At 32.3% G+C, this 15,352-nt stretch overlaps 1 protein-coding gene across 3 annotated transcripts in view; it reads left to right on the plus strand.

Moving 5' to 3' along the window:
* The window catches only part of LOC118203447 (uncharacterized), a 121,507-nt gene extending 109,232 nt beyond the window's left edge, over window positions 1-12,275 (plus strand). For all 3 annotated transcript variants that reach the window (XM_035375730.2, XM_035375725.2, XM_085821128.1), the window contains exons 9-10: window positions 5,627-5,750; window positions 9,089-12,275. In XM_035375730.2, coding sequence (XP_035231621.2) covers window positions 5,627-5,750; window positions 9,089-10,635 — 1,671 coding nt within the window. In that variant the 3' untranslated portion in view covers window positions 10,636-12,275. The remainder of the gene's footprint in view (window positions 1-5,626; window positions 5,751-9,088) is intronic.
* Window positions 12,276-15,352: the final 3,077 nt, after the last annotated feature.

Genomic DNA, 15,352 nt, shown 5'->3' on the forward strand with positions numbered 1-15,352 from the left:
AAACTTTTTAAAAAAATGCCCCTTTAGGCATAATGTTAAATCTGAAGGTTTTCAGATTAAAAAAAATGTTTTTAAAGCATATTTTTAAGCTCATTGAGATGATTTTATATATAAGAAGTCCTAAGGTCAAATCAAGATATGATACTGACAAGACAGAGCTTAACAATAATGCAGTGGAATGATACATTATATTACCCTATACATTAAAAAAGGATTTTCAGAAACTTTAGGCTTCCATCTTTTAATTCAAAAGAACAGAACAGAAAAAGTAAACTGATTTAAAAAATTCAAATAGGAGGAAGAGAGGAAAAAGCCTAATATTATGCCTGTGCCTTTCTTGCAGAAAGGAGTATTCTTGAGGCAGGAAAATGAGGGTTAATATTTATTGGAAGCTGATTATGGTGCTGAAGATTCAGAATTTGATTCTGTTGCTAGGAGGAGCAAATGTATCATTGACATTTGGTTTCTGGGAGGGGGGATATATTGAAATGTTCATTCACCTTGTTGTTGTCATGTCCATATTACGTGGAAGAATGATTGCCAGAGCGTGCTCCGAAGAGAGATTGGACTTTTTTCTAAAGGGAGGGGTGCCTTCGTGGAGGACTTTCTAAGGTAAACTGGCTCGTATACACATTACACATGGGGAAAACCACAAAAACGCCCATGCAGCCAGCCTGTTCGCGGGATTCGAACCTCGGACCGAACTACCAGTGTTCAGCGTCTTTACCACGCGGCCGCTGGTGGGCTCCATTCACCTTGTTTTTTACTTTTATTGTCTGCCACCAGTGAACTTATAGCAACTGATATCTCTCTAATTTGATGATGAACCTCTATGAATATATATATTTTTTTTAGTGTTAAACCTTTTTGCTCAGCAGGTTTTACTGGAAAAGAATAAATTAAAAAAGTGTAGAAAATGATACTGCATTGACTGTATGATGTTCAGTTAAATTTGAAAAAGCAAAAGCAAATTCTGCCATAGTCACCATAAGGCAAAATAAATATGTAGATAGCTCAAATTATTGAAAAGAATGTGTGCATGAATATAATTATTACACTTTCTGAAAAAATGATATTCTTATATATGTTGACTCGTCAAACATAGATAAATTACAAATTTAAGTGACAAGAGTGTGTCGCAGCACAAATACCATGCACTTGCCTAGCTAGCCAGGTTAGAGGCACTGCCATCTATCGGCAAGCAAAGTAATTAATATCTAACGTGCCCTTTTTATTTATAGAACAAGACTAGTGCATGTTACTAATTTAGTACAATAATTATTTTACATCATTACTTACTTAGCAGTTAACTTAAGAAAACATTTTAACATTAAATTATTACTTAAAAGTTGACTTTAGAGAACATAGCAAAATTACATACCTGGATGACTCACTTAAATCTTTAAAATTGTGACTTACTAATTAAACTGATATTTTAGAGTTCTGAACAGTTCATTAAATTCCATAATTAGTCTATAAAATAAAGTATAATTTTTGGCATCAATAAGTTATTCCTAATTGTCTTTATATCGAAAAGGATTTATTCTATTTCTACTTGGATCGTCTTAACATTGGTTCAGTTGACACATTTCCTGGAATTTGAGAATGTTTAGTAGAATCACTTTAATGTTCCTTAGGTGGATCCTGCCTATCATTATCTACAAGAACAGGTTGATCCAGTGTTGATTGATCAAGTCCAAACAAATCTTCTGCTGTTCTGTTCCACTCTGTCTTTCACACGTAGACTTGTCTTTACGAATGTGATATCAGTTTCTCCTATACACAGTTCCATCATTTGCTTTTATGACATAAGATCTTGGCTGAGGACCTGTCTTCATGATCATACCCTATTTCCAAGGCTCTTTAATTTTCCATTTAAACCACACTTTATCATTTTCATGAAGTTTTGGAAGCTGGGCTGCATGTTTATTGGCATATTTCTTTTGCACCATCTGCCTTTTTTTTAATGCTCTACTTGCATCTTTTATTTGAAATTTTCATTGCAATGCTTTAGGATGTGATGGCAGAAAAGATATCAATCTTCTTCTCATTAATAATTCAGACGGGGATGGCAAATCTTTTGCAGGTTGAATTCTGTAATCTAGCAAAACAATATACAAGTCTTTTCCTTCTTCCGCAGCTTTGCTCAGAGACTTCTTGAGAGTTTGGACATATCTTTCAATTTGCCCATTTGCTCTAGGAAAATGTGGTGATGTGATGTTATGCATAACATCCCATTCTTCAAGAAATTTCCGCAATACTTCCGAGTTGTATGGTGGTCCCCCATCAGTGATGAGCTTCTCTGGTATTCCATGTGTTGGAAAAATGGACTTCATAATGGTCATTACAGCTTCAGCAGTTATACTTTTCAGTAATTTCAGCTCTACATATTTTGAAAAGTAGTCTATCATTAACAGATATTGTTGTCCTTTCAGGTAAAAGAAATCACAGGCAACTTTTTGCCACAGTCTCTCTGGTAGATCACAGTCTAAAAGAACTTCTTTCTGATTAGCCTGTTGATATTTCTGACATATCGCACATTTAGAAACGTATTCTTCCACATCTTTGTTGATGTTCGTCCAGTAAAAATATTCTCTAGCTTTACTAGAAACTATACCTTTGTGAGACACATGCATTTTTTTCATAATTTCTTTCCTAAGAGATGCTGGCACAACTAGTCGTTGTCCTCGACAAATTATTCCATTCTTTGTTGTATAAAGCTTTTCTTTGCAATGCCAGTAAGGTTGTGCTGCTGGCCTTGTTTTGCTTCTTTCTGGCCATCCATTTTTGATATGAAATGACACGTCTTGCAATTCAGGGTCCTTTTCTGTCATATTTACGATTTCCTGCCATTTTGTTGGAGAGGCTTGTGTTAATAGACTTACATTAACAGTAGGTTCTTGACTGAAGGTGTCATCAAAGGTGTCAACACTTGACTGTGCTCTGGACAGGGCATCAGCTATTAGCAATTCTTTTCCTGGGACATATTCCAATTTCAAATCATACCTGTTTAGTTTGAGGAGCATGCGCTGAAGATGAGGTGAGATTGTATCATAAGGTTTCTTACTAAGGCCTAGTAATGGTTTACGATCAGTTTGCACTATTACATGTCTTCCGTACGTATAGTAGTTGAAATGTTCTAACCCATATACAACTGCTAAGAGTTCTTTTTCAATCTGTGACCTTTGCTGTGTTTCTGTCAATGATGCTGATCCAAAAACCAAAGGTTGATTATTTTTTAGTAGAACCGCTCCAATTCCATATTTATATTTACTGGCATCTACTGACACAGTTACAAGTTTGCTTTCATCAAAATACTGTAAACATGGGGCTTGCACAATCATCTGTTTTAGGTGCTCATAGTCGCTTTGGATGTTTTCATCCCATAACCATTCGCTATCTTTTCTCAAAAGTTGCCTTAACGAATGAGTTAGACTTGACAACTGAGGTGTGAATTTTGCTAAGTATGTCACCATTCCTAGAAATCCCTGCAAGTCTTCCTGGCCTTTTGGTTCTGCAAACTTTTCAATTGCTTGGACCTTCTTTGGATCAGGTGCAATGCCTTTATCAGACAGTACATGTCCTAAATAAGTCACAGAGGTCTAAGATAGCTGTGTCTTCTCGATGTTAAATTTTAGATTAGCACTTCTTGCTGTCATAAGTGTCTTCCGCAACAAGTTGCAATATTCTTCGACAGACGATGATCCTAGGGCTAAATCATCAAAATATGGATTTATCTCGTTCTCGTTGCTAAAAATCTCCTCCATGGCCCTTTGAAATTCCTCAGGTGCGTTGTTTAGACCAAAAGGAAGAACTAAAAATCTGAATCTTCCCCAGGACATTGTAAATGTTGTCAAGTATGATGACTCCTCATCAAGCACTAGTTGCCAAAATCCATTCTTGGCATCCAAAATAGTAAATATTTTACATCCATGGAGTTTTGTCATAAGGGCTGCTGCTGTAGGGATTGGATAATGAGGCCTTTGAATAGCCTCATTAAGTTGTCTTAGATCTAGACAAATTCTCAATTTCTTTGGCGTATTTATCACAACCATGTTACTCACCCATTCTGTAGGCTCATCAGCTTTCGTTATGATGCCTGTTTCAACCATTCTGTTTAGCTCCTGCTTTACTTTTTCATGCAAAGCAAGTGGCACTTTACGTGGTGCTGCAACATGAGGTGCGACATTTTCTTTTATTTTTATCTTTACTGTACGATTTAGTTTTCCCACACCAGCAAACACATCAGCAAACAGCAAAACAGATTTTGTTCTCGCTCATTTTAGTGGCTTGTGCTTTGTTATGTTCGGCCGCCTTGCATTCACTGATGATATTCTGCAGCGTCTTTTTCACTCTATTTGTCTCTCGTATTAGGCATTTTTTTAACGCTTTATCTGAGATGCCTTGCACTATTTTATTACGGAGCATTCTATCTTGCGCTTGCCCATAGTTGCAATCTACTATTGCACATCGTAGCCTTGAGTAAAAGTCCGTGAATTTCTCTCCTTTCTCTTGCTTTATTTCGAGAAACTTGAATGATGCATAAATCTCATTCTGATAATCTGCAAAATATTTGTCGAATTCTTGTAGCACTTGTTTCAAGAACATTTCACTGCTGCCCGCTTCTGGCTTCAAATCAATTAATCGATATTGCTTTTTTAATTCATCACCACAAACATGTCGAAAAAACGCAGTTTTTGTGCTTTCTGACTCTTGGCTATATCTTAATGCCTCAATATAGTCCTTGAAGTCTTCCTTCCAGTGTCTCCAAGCATCAGAAGGGTTCGATCCAGCGTCAAACGGTGACAACGTGGGCAGGTTATGCGCCATTTTCGATTCCAAGTTTTTCAAATGCATGTTATCCTTAAAATATCAATTTATGCATTAAATTGTGAGCATGGTTTATTCTGACACCATGTTATATATGTTGACTCGTCAAACATAGATAAATTACTATTTATTTATAAGATTAAATAAAATTACTTTATACATAAGAGAGACGTTGATGCTACATGGTTGGTGGCAAGTGACGAGAGTGTGTCGCAACACAAATACCGTGCACTTGCCTAGCTAGTCAGGTTAGAGGCACTGCCATCTATCGGCAAGCAAAGTAATTAATGTGTAACAGATATGTAAAGAAATTATTAATTTTCAGCCATTGCATTTAAATTGATTGCATGTAATATTTCCTTTTTAGTTTTACTTTAAGCTTCTGTATTTTTTATTATTCGTGTCCATTTGTAATATAAATGTCATCTTAATAAATGTAAGTTTATGAAAATAGAGGCTAAAGTAAGTAAATATACAAATTCAGCTATTAAAGGCTCTTTAAATACAGGTCTTTATGATAGGTCCAAAAACCCTAGTCACTCAGAGGGTTAATATTTTATTTTAGTTTTCTAAAGTCCTTCTTATATTTTTCGTTATTTGCATGTCATTTTCTGTGCATAAGACCATCTGGTCCACATTTGTTCTGAAATTTTAGATATTGGAAATATATGGCAATATTTGTCCTCCCGCGAGTAATATTCAATAATTTTTTTTTTTTTTTTTTTTTTTTTTTTTTTTTTTTTACTATTTTAAAACTAAACTAAATTTATGTAAATTTTCTTTTCTCTTTCTTTAGGCTGTAAGAGCTCTAAAAGAAACTATTGAAGATTGTTGGGATCAAGATGCAGAAGCTCGACTTACTGCCCTTTGTGTTGAAGAAAGGCTTATAGAACTGCCAGTACTTTGGGATCGATATAAATGTGCGGTTTGTTTATTTAAGTTTATCATGATGCTTTTTATGTTATTAATAAATAGAGTTGTAAGCTCTCAAATGTTTAAAATGAGATAAATACACTACTTAAAAAAGAACTTTATCTGTAAGGAGTTGTGCTACAAGAACATAAGTTATAGAATGGGAGAATCCACTAACTTTATACAAATGATGTTAATCTGGACCCAGTGATGTAACATATTTTTATTCAAGGAAGATGTAAGGATGATGATAAAATTTTTTTTCAGGTTAAATGTTGCAGATAGTTCAGATTTGTTGCATGGACCTTGAAAATTTTTAACAAAATTGGAATATTCAAGTACAAATTACTGACAGATTAATTACTATTGGTTGCTTTTTTTGAGAAGTGTATTGTAGGTCTTTCTGACGTATGGTAGTCTACTCTTTGTATTTATGGGCATGTGCAGTGGGATGCATGAAGTATTGCACATTATTGGCACTCGGAAGAATTTGAAGTATCATTTATGTGGCTGCGATACCACCTGACAGGCTCACAAATAAGCTCAGTCATCACTGCAAGTTACTGCAGCTGTTATTTCTTAAGCTTAGATGTAACTATACTGATCCAAATTATGAACTAAATTTACAGGCAGCAAACCTGTACATTAGGCGGTCATTATGCCCATTACCATTCATTGCAAACTATCATACAAACTACAAATTTGTTATGGTATTTGGACTTGTAAATTGGCAGTTATTGCTTTCAGTATTGAATCTTGTTTCTATAAGGCCCTGCCAAACTTAATGAGAAGTTGAATCCCAATTTCTTTAATGATCACCTCACCTAGTATTAGATAGGCATTGTAATATTGAGAGTTGTTAGCTACATAAATATCTATTGTGAAGGTTCTGCACTCTGTTATCCTATGATTCGTATATGTATTCATATGTGTAAAAATTCAGCAAGTCACTACAGTAGAAAGCCAATATTGAATTGCATTTACCTGAATATTCCAATTTTAATGGTTAAGACACGAGTCAAAACAAGAGATTGAGAAATATGAAAAAAGATGGTATCGATAATAAATATAGGTCTATCAAATGCTGAAGGTTTTTAACTCTAGACGTGCCAGGAAATTTGCCTACCTAGAATGATTAAGTGCTCACTTTTGATTGGTAGAAAAGAAAAATGTATTTCTTTAATCCACTCTCATAATTCCAACCAATTCCCACTGAATTAAAGAAATCTTTAGTATAAATTTGGTGTTCTTAATGAATAAATTTCAATGAAGAAAAATAATGTAGAAAGTAATATTAATGAAAATGGAAAAAATTATTTTTGTTTTTGCATTTTCATCAATATTACTGAATAATAATAATCAAATAATCATCAAAATAATTTTTTGCATGATTATTTATTTTCTCATTCATTATATTCATATTTCTTTTTCACATTTCTTTCTGCATTTTTTTAAAGTTCAAACACCAACATGCTACAGCTGGTTTTGTATTTCATTGCTCAAATTGGCAAGATGCTCAAAATGACATCTGTGAATCCATAGCCTCATTTAATATATCAGGCTAAGAAAATCTGTTAATATATCGGGTTTTAAGGAACCACAAATATTGTCTACACGAACCCTTTGTGTTGGCACATTTAATCATAGTTTGTCAAACAATTTTTGTCATTTGAAAGTAAGAAACTTGCATTTGAACACTGTGTTGTGAATTTTTTAAAAAAAATATCGTTATTATTAAGTATAAGGTGTCTGAAATGAAACTATCATGCTACCAAACTAGAACCATCATTTACTTCAAGTTCTGTTCCAGAAAGTCAGCTACAGAATGTCATCAAACCACATGTATAGCTTTAGGTACTAATGTTGTATCATATGACAAAGTGAAGGTTTGGTACTGAAAGTTTAAAACAAGACCTCTAACATTCAAGAAGCAGAGTCCTCTGGCTGGCTTACTGATGTTGATGAGGGCCCATGTACGAGAACTTGTGTAAGAAGATCAGTATTCAGCCACTCAAAAGCTTCTTAAGGAGTTAGACGCTAGTGCCATGTCCATTAGTCATGTTATGCATTGCATAAACTTGACGTACAAGTTCATTCATTGGGTGCTGCATGGGCTTAAGTAACATAAGGATAGATATGTTCAGGCTTGCACTAATCTGCTTGAATATCAACACAAAGACAAAATTCTGGACCGGATCATCACTTGTGATGAAAAGTGGATTGACTTCAACAACACAGACCAAAAAGGGGATTGTTCTGTGCCAGGTGAGTGCATCAGCAGCATTGCAAAGTGCAATTTGACTAACAAAAAGATAATGCTTTGTATCTGGTGGTAGGATGCCATGGTATTATCCACAAAGAGTGTCTGGAGAAAGGTAAAACCCTCAACAGTAAGGTGTACAGCAAGATGCTAGTCCATATTGACGCTGCTATCAAGGAAAAATTTCCATCTGAGTTCCAGCACAAAAAGGTAATGTTACATCAAGATAATGCAAGACCACATGTGTCTGCATTCACACCGGCTGGACTCTGTACGGACTCGAAAGGGATCATTTTCCATGCCCAACATATAGCCCCGACATCGCTCCTTTGGACATCTACATTTTTTCGCACCTACAGCCACATCTTGGTTGTTGCTACTTTTCATTCTGCGCAGGGTGTCCGAAATGAGATTGGTCAGTTTTTGGATTCGTGGCCACCAAGTTTCTAAGCCGAAAGCTTTGAAAAACTACCAAATTGTTGGTAGAAAATCACAGATTTGGGTAATGATTACTATCCGCACTAAAGGCACTGCTCTCATGTTCCCCCCTAACTTTATTAAGAACATTTTTTGGCAGAAAACATTAGTTACAATCAGATGTTATAATGCAGTGAAAGGCCACTTAATTGTTTCTGTTTTTTCCTTACACCAGTTATCAATCATTAATGCAGTTTAAGGAGAGTGGGAATGTTTACACCTAACAAGAATGGATATTTAATAGAAAAAATTTCAAACTGTTCAGAACATGTATGTGTCATGTGAAATGACTTCTGTCAGTCAGTTACTCCATAATGTCCTATCAAAGTTAGAGCTATTTTGGTGTTAATGCTTAAACAGTACATTTTAATAACAGAAGTACTTAAGATATTAAGGTAAACTAAATAAGTGCCTAAATAATAAAAAGGTATCTAAAAAATTATGGGTAATTTCCATATTTGTGTTTTAAGTTATAAAAAAAGCTAAAACTAGTTGAAATATATGTGGCATTTTCAAACATTGTTTTTACATGTATTTTATCATATGGTATTTAAATTTTCATATTGACTTTATAGTCAAACATGTTATTGATTTTTCTTTCAATTTCAGCTGGTACCGCTATTCAAGGAGTAAGTCCTACAGTAAATCCAATGTCGGCATCACAAACTCGAACTAGCAATGGTACTATTCAATCATCGGGTAATGGTTGGTTCAGGGGGTCAACTTTTGAAATGCCAGTAATGAAAAGCAATGCAGAAGGTGTAAGCCCTACAAATTGGGGCTTGGATAACCGATATAGTGGCGACTTCAGCATGTCTGAAAATACTGCTGAAACTACTATAACTATGTCACCATGTGAATTAACACCAAGGTCATGTCCAAGTAATTCTAGTAGTAATGGTTATAATCTTAAAAACTTAACAGCAAACAATGTCGTTACTTCTAATCTAAGAGTCACAGTACCTTTGCAACCATATCAAGGCAAGAATCCCATCATGGAACGTAATTTAATAATCGAGCCAGTTGAAGATGTGACCATCAGTGGAAATACTTTAATCGAGAGAGGGGATAAATTTAGTTCTCGTAATAATTCTGCCAACAGTTTTAATTTGGATGCAGACCTGTTCAATACTCTTCAAACAAATGAACAGTCTGAAAGTAATGCTTTGGTACAAAATGATGTATTGAGTCATTCAACACGTGCAGTTAATCCAATACCATATGTACAGAATGCAGTTCACATTGTCAGCACCATGCCGAAGCAGCCCAATATTCCCGGCAATGGCCATTCCTTACAAATGGGAAATGGTGCTGTGAAATCAGGTAAAAAGGAAGAGCGAGGAATTATAACTGGATTTAAAAATTTCTTCAAATTTCCAAAAAGTACTTCAATTGCTGAGCCAAATCCAACTATTCCCAAACATATAGAAGGGTCAACAGTTCCCAAAGCCGTAGAACCTCCAACTGTTAATGTGCCGAAGTTGCATAATAAAGTTCCAAAACCTTTAGGTGTTACAAATTTAACCAAAACACAAAGTATGGATACCGAAGTTTACATTATGGATCCAAATGATGAATTCAGTATGACGCAAACAGTTGTACGTCCTGTAGCAAACAGACAAGTTTATAGTCAGACAGTACCTGAAGAAACTAATGTAAAGCATTTTGAAGGAGATAGTAGTAAAAAGTTTCCTTTTCAAAATGGATTTGTTCAAAGTCAAACACATCCTCAGTTGTGTTCTGATAATAATCCTAAGATGAAAAGACCTAACACATTACCAATAGCAAAGTTAGAAAGCTGTAAAACTACTGCTAATAATTTAGCTCCAAACCCATTGAAAATAATATCTGCAGGAAGTGAATCAAGTGTGAATCAACTGGGTCACCAAGTAAATGCCGAAAGAGAAAATAGAGGTGATAATTCAGATGGAGCTAAATCTAATCAGTCAAAAAATGCTAGATTTTCATTATATGATGATCGTATAATGACATCTAATACACGTTTATATCAACAGATAGAGCACCCCCCCTGTAAATTAGGCTCTCCTCATATTTCTGCATCTGTACCATTGTCCATTGATTCACTCTGTGAGTCTGAAGTTACTAGTTTTCATAAAACTTTTCAGTCGCAACCCAGAACTAATGATAATCAGTAATTTAGCTCCTTTAATTATTAATTATAAAATTTTATCATTCAAAATAAGAAATGAACTTTTGTATGAATTTATCTGCTGGCTGTGCTTGTACAAGTTAACTTTCATGTTTTCTTTAAAATTATATGTGCATAAAGACTTTTTGAATAGGTGTTATGTTTTTTTCAAAAACGAAAAACGAAGCATCCCTGAAAAAAAACTGTAAATGTACTTCTTATTTTTTGCAAGCTAGCAGTTAAAAGCATTTTAATTGTTTGTATGATCAACAAGAAAAAAAAGTTTGGAAATGAATTATTGATAAAATGAAATATTTTATATATAGCATAATAAGGTGTACCTTTCTGATCATATGATGATTCTAATCTGTTTTCCCAGAAGCATAATTGTAATATATATATTAAAGCACTAATTATACAAATGAAAGAAAAGTTTTCCAGTATTGAAACTACCTGAATGAAACCTCTAAGTACATACTATAAAAGTACTTCTTTCTAGTTGCTCATCTTACATTTTTATTTATTGCTGTTCTTGAATTGATCACAGTTAGAATCTGCAGATCCCAAGATTTTTATGTATATAAATAGAGTGAATTGTAAGGTGTAATATGTTGATTGTGTTAGTAGTTAGAAATAGTCAAAAGCTTTTTTGCTGTAAAAACATGCATTATTAAGCAGATGCTTACTTTTATTTCAAAACTGTTTTTATCTTACTGATGTTCAAATTGACATATTTGATGTGTTTGAATTGGGATTATTGTTTAAAAATATTTAAAATGTTAAGATGCATCATTCAATTACATTACATTCCTGACTTTTTAAGATAAAATCTGAATTGAATTTTGCAGTTAAATCAAAGACAAGTATGCTTTTGCCTACTTTTAGATAGAACATATTTATTTTGTATCTTAGCATGCAAGTTATGCAGGATTTATTATATACAAAGGTCTGTAGATTACCTGCATTCTATTAAGTTCAAATTCTTCAGCTAGCTTTCCTGTAGTAAATTAAAACCATTTTGATCTGACAATGTGATATGTGCAAAGTGTGGTAAAACTATAGAATGTTTTAATTTTGTTTTATATCAAAGAAAGCTTTTTATAGCAGTAGACGCTGCTGTTAGCAGTCATGATATATACATATATAAAAATAAATGCATCTATATAAATATATATATTAAAAATTGTGATAAACTATTATTGTTATTATATTGTTGGCTGTTGAACGTTCCAATTGTGCATCAAGTGTGCAAAAGTTTTCTTGTGTTCTTTTGTTGTGACTATGTAATAAGAATGCCTCAGTACATGGATTAATTAAAATATTATATAATTAATACAAACAGATTTGATTTTATGTTGGTATATTTTATTTGTGTGAACTATAAAAAAATTATAGCATTTGATCATATGAATTGGAGGAAAAGAGGATACGGTATTAAAAATAATAATAATAATAATAATAAAAAAAAACATCTATAAAATTTTTAAGATGCATGTAATTTATTAAACTTGTTTGAAAATGTAAATAAAACAGATTATATCAGTATCTGGTTTGCTATGTTTGGAGACTAAATGAAAAAGTGATGCATAGTCATTGATACATTGGTGTATTTGGTTGTTTGAATAGAATCTGTTACTATCTGTTCTATTTTCATGCAGAATTTCTTTCTATATTATGACACAGAACAACAGCAACAACAACAACAAAAAAGAAAAGAAAAAAAAAAAAAAAAAAAAAAAAAAGAGAAAAAAAACTATTGATACCCAGGATAAAGAAATTTCTAGATTGCATAATAATGGGAAATTGAAAGTAGTTCATAACATATTTATCTGTACACTCAAAGGGTATAATGAATTTGCTTTTATACAGTAATATTTTAGGCATGCATGGGATTTAAAAAATAAATTTATTTGTAATAAGTAATTTAACTGTTTGTTTTTTTTGCACAAGCAAATAAATAGAGAAACATTCTGAAAATGAAAGATCTAAAAACAATAAAAACAAGTTATTACTTATTTAAAATTTTTATGTATGATATTTATGAAATTAACTCAAAGAGGTAATTAATTTTTCTTCAGATGCAAATAAGGTAACTAATAAATAGAAACAAATAGAAAACAAATAAATATTAGAGAACATACAGGTATTGGTAGCTATGTATTAGTGCAACCATTATAGTTGTAGCAGTTACCAAATTTTCAAAATATGCCAAACTCTGGCAGTCGCATGAATTACAGTTCTTCAGTTAACAGTGAAAATGGTTTCATGAGCCCTCCCTTTTTTTGTATTTCTAATAGTTTTTGCAGATAAATTGTAATTTTTTTTGTCATAAACTTGGTTTTAAAATAAAATATGTACTAAAATTTCTGCAGGGTTTTAGCGTTTTGTCTTGAACTTCTATAAAGAGAAGCTTTAAATTTTATAGAAGAAAAATAAAATAGCTTAAAATAGCTTCTCTTTATAGAAGTTATTTATAGTCTCTTTATAGAAGCTATTTTTAGCTTTGAATCTGTTCTTAAAGCAGTTTCCATAAAATTTCCATCAAAACAAAATAGAAACCTTCTTGTAAGCAGGTTTATTGATTGACTTTGGGGATAAATATTTAATTAAAACATAAAATGTGCATGTGTATAGTAAATATTTTTTTTTTGCAATCATAAATTGTCATTCTTTTTCTTGTGTAAGAAATCACCAAAATGTGCCAAGATAGATGTACTAATATACGAGTACCAAGTTTTTATGTATGATATTTATAAAATGAACTCAAAAGAGGCAATTTTTTATCTTCAAACACAAATACTAAAACATACAAAAAACAAAATACTTGAGTGATAGTTAAACAATTGTGATAAAAGTATACATTTTTAATGTTTATAAAAATTTTATACACTTTTTATGTTTCTTCTTATCTTGCATCATTATGTTTTATTAGGTGGCTACATGTAGACTATGGCAAGGTTAAAAATATTTTATTCATTGATGATACATTAATATTTTATTTTTTTCTGGCATACAGTCAGTATACATATAACTGTTTCATAGACCAAGGTTAAATTAATACATTACATGAGCGTTTCTTTAACCTGCATGCTCATTAACTTGTGTTACATTTATAAGATCAAGGTTTTAAATATTTTACTTTGATGCTGTGCAATTCATGGGCATGAAATATTTCAATGTGAATATTTGTCTCTTTATTGTTTTGTCTGCAAAGTCAGTAATGAAGATGAATATCTTGCAGGTCTGTAGATGATCATTTCTCCTACTATCTGTTAACTGTAATGATAATTTCTAATTATATTTATTTATACATGCTATTTAAGTTAGAAATTTGAATAGCATATTTGAAATAAAGTATCATTGCTATCTTGTTTCAGAATTGGGTAAAAGATCAGCATGGCTTTTTAATTATCTTGCTGTCATGTTTTTTTATTAATATACTTGTAAAATATTGGCTAAGCAAAATGTGTGACCCATGGCAAAAATATATATATTATTTTTATTTTTATAAGTAGAGAAGTTGGCCGCTACCATTTTAGCATGTGCATGCATTAAAGATATGCTTTTCTTTTTTAAATTGCTTGTCTAAAATAAACTTCTGAATTTTCATTCAGGAATGGCTGTTAACCATTTTCATGCTTTGATGCATTAGAGCAGTGATATTGAAGGTGGTATTTTTTTCGGTTAGTTTAACTGTAATTTTGAATTAATCTAAATTTATTTTAAAAATGCTATCATGGTGAGTAGTGGTTCATTTTCTTAATTTATATTATTTACCTAATCCAAGTTGTTTTAGTGCTTGATTTTTGTTTTTTCAAAAGTTCTGTTACATCTAAAAGATACATATGTTATTGTGAAAGACCGAAATTGGAGAATGTTGACTTTCACTGGAGAATGTCAACATTCACCAAATACATCGGTGAAAGATCGAATATTGCACTACATTCTTGTATATTCGGACCCTCACCGGTGTATGTCGACAATCACAGATATGCTCTGGTGAAAGTGGAAAAGAGAGGTTATAAAGTGCCATAATAGTTTAAGTTGTTGCAATAAATAAGATTTGAATCACATAATTTAGTAAGTTTTTATTACTGTTATTTTATTTTCTCGTTTAGAACGTACTGTATAATTAAGTAAGTTTTTAACTTCTATTATTTTCCTTTCTCATTTTGAATGTATTGTGTGTTTTAGGTTCTCATGTTCTTAAGTTCTTATTTTAAGTCTCAAGTGCGTTTTTTGTGTACTGAATTATGGAGAAGAAAATATAATATTCTTATATCTTCAACATTCACCATTAGTACATGGTGAATGTCGACATTTACCGGTGTAAGTCAATTCAAATATAAGAATATTTGGAAAATATTTCGGACATACACCAAGCGACTATGTGAATGCTGATATTCACCGGTGAAAGTCGACATTCCCCAGATTTCGGTGCTTCACCGTAACATATATATATATTAAGGAAATTTACAAAATGCAATCTTGGGACAGCCAGAATCATATAATTCCATTGATGATAGTGTTCAGTAAATTCTGTTTAATATTGGGAATAAAATATCACATCAAAATCAATTAAATTTGAGTATTACAGATAAAAATATAGTGCTAATGATCAAAATTTCAGATTTTTACTGCATGTGTTACAATTGTTACACAACTTTCATGTGTAACTCAATCCTGAAGTGAACTCAAATTCAGATTGCTTTTTTTAATCTTGT

The sequence above is a fragment of the Stegodyphus dumicola genome, chromosome 7, assembly GCF_044657685.1.
Source record: "Stegodyphus dumicola isolate Sdum_Otavi_A_Nest chromosome 7, ASM4465768v1".
NCBI classification, from domain to species: Eukaryota; Metazoa; Arthropoda; class Arachnida; order Araneae; family Eresidae; genus Stegodyphus; species Stegodyphus dumicola.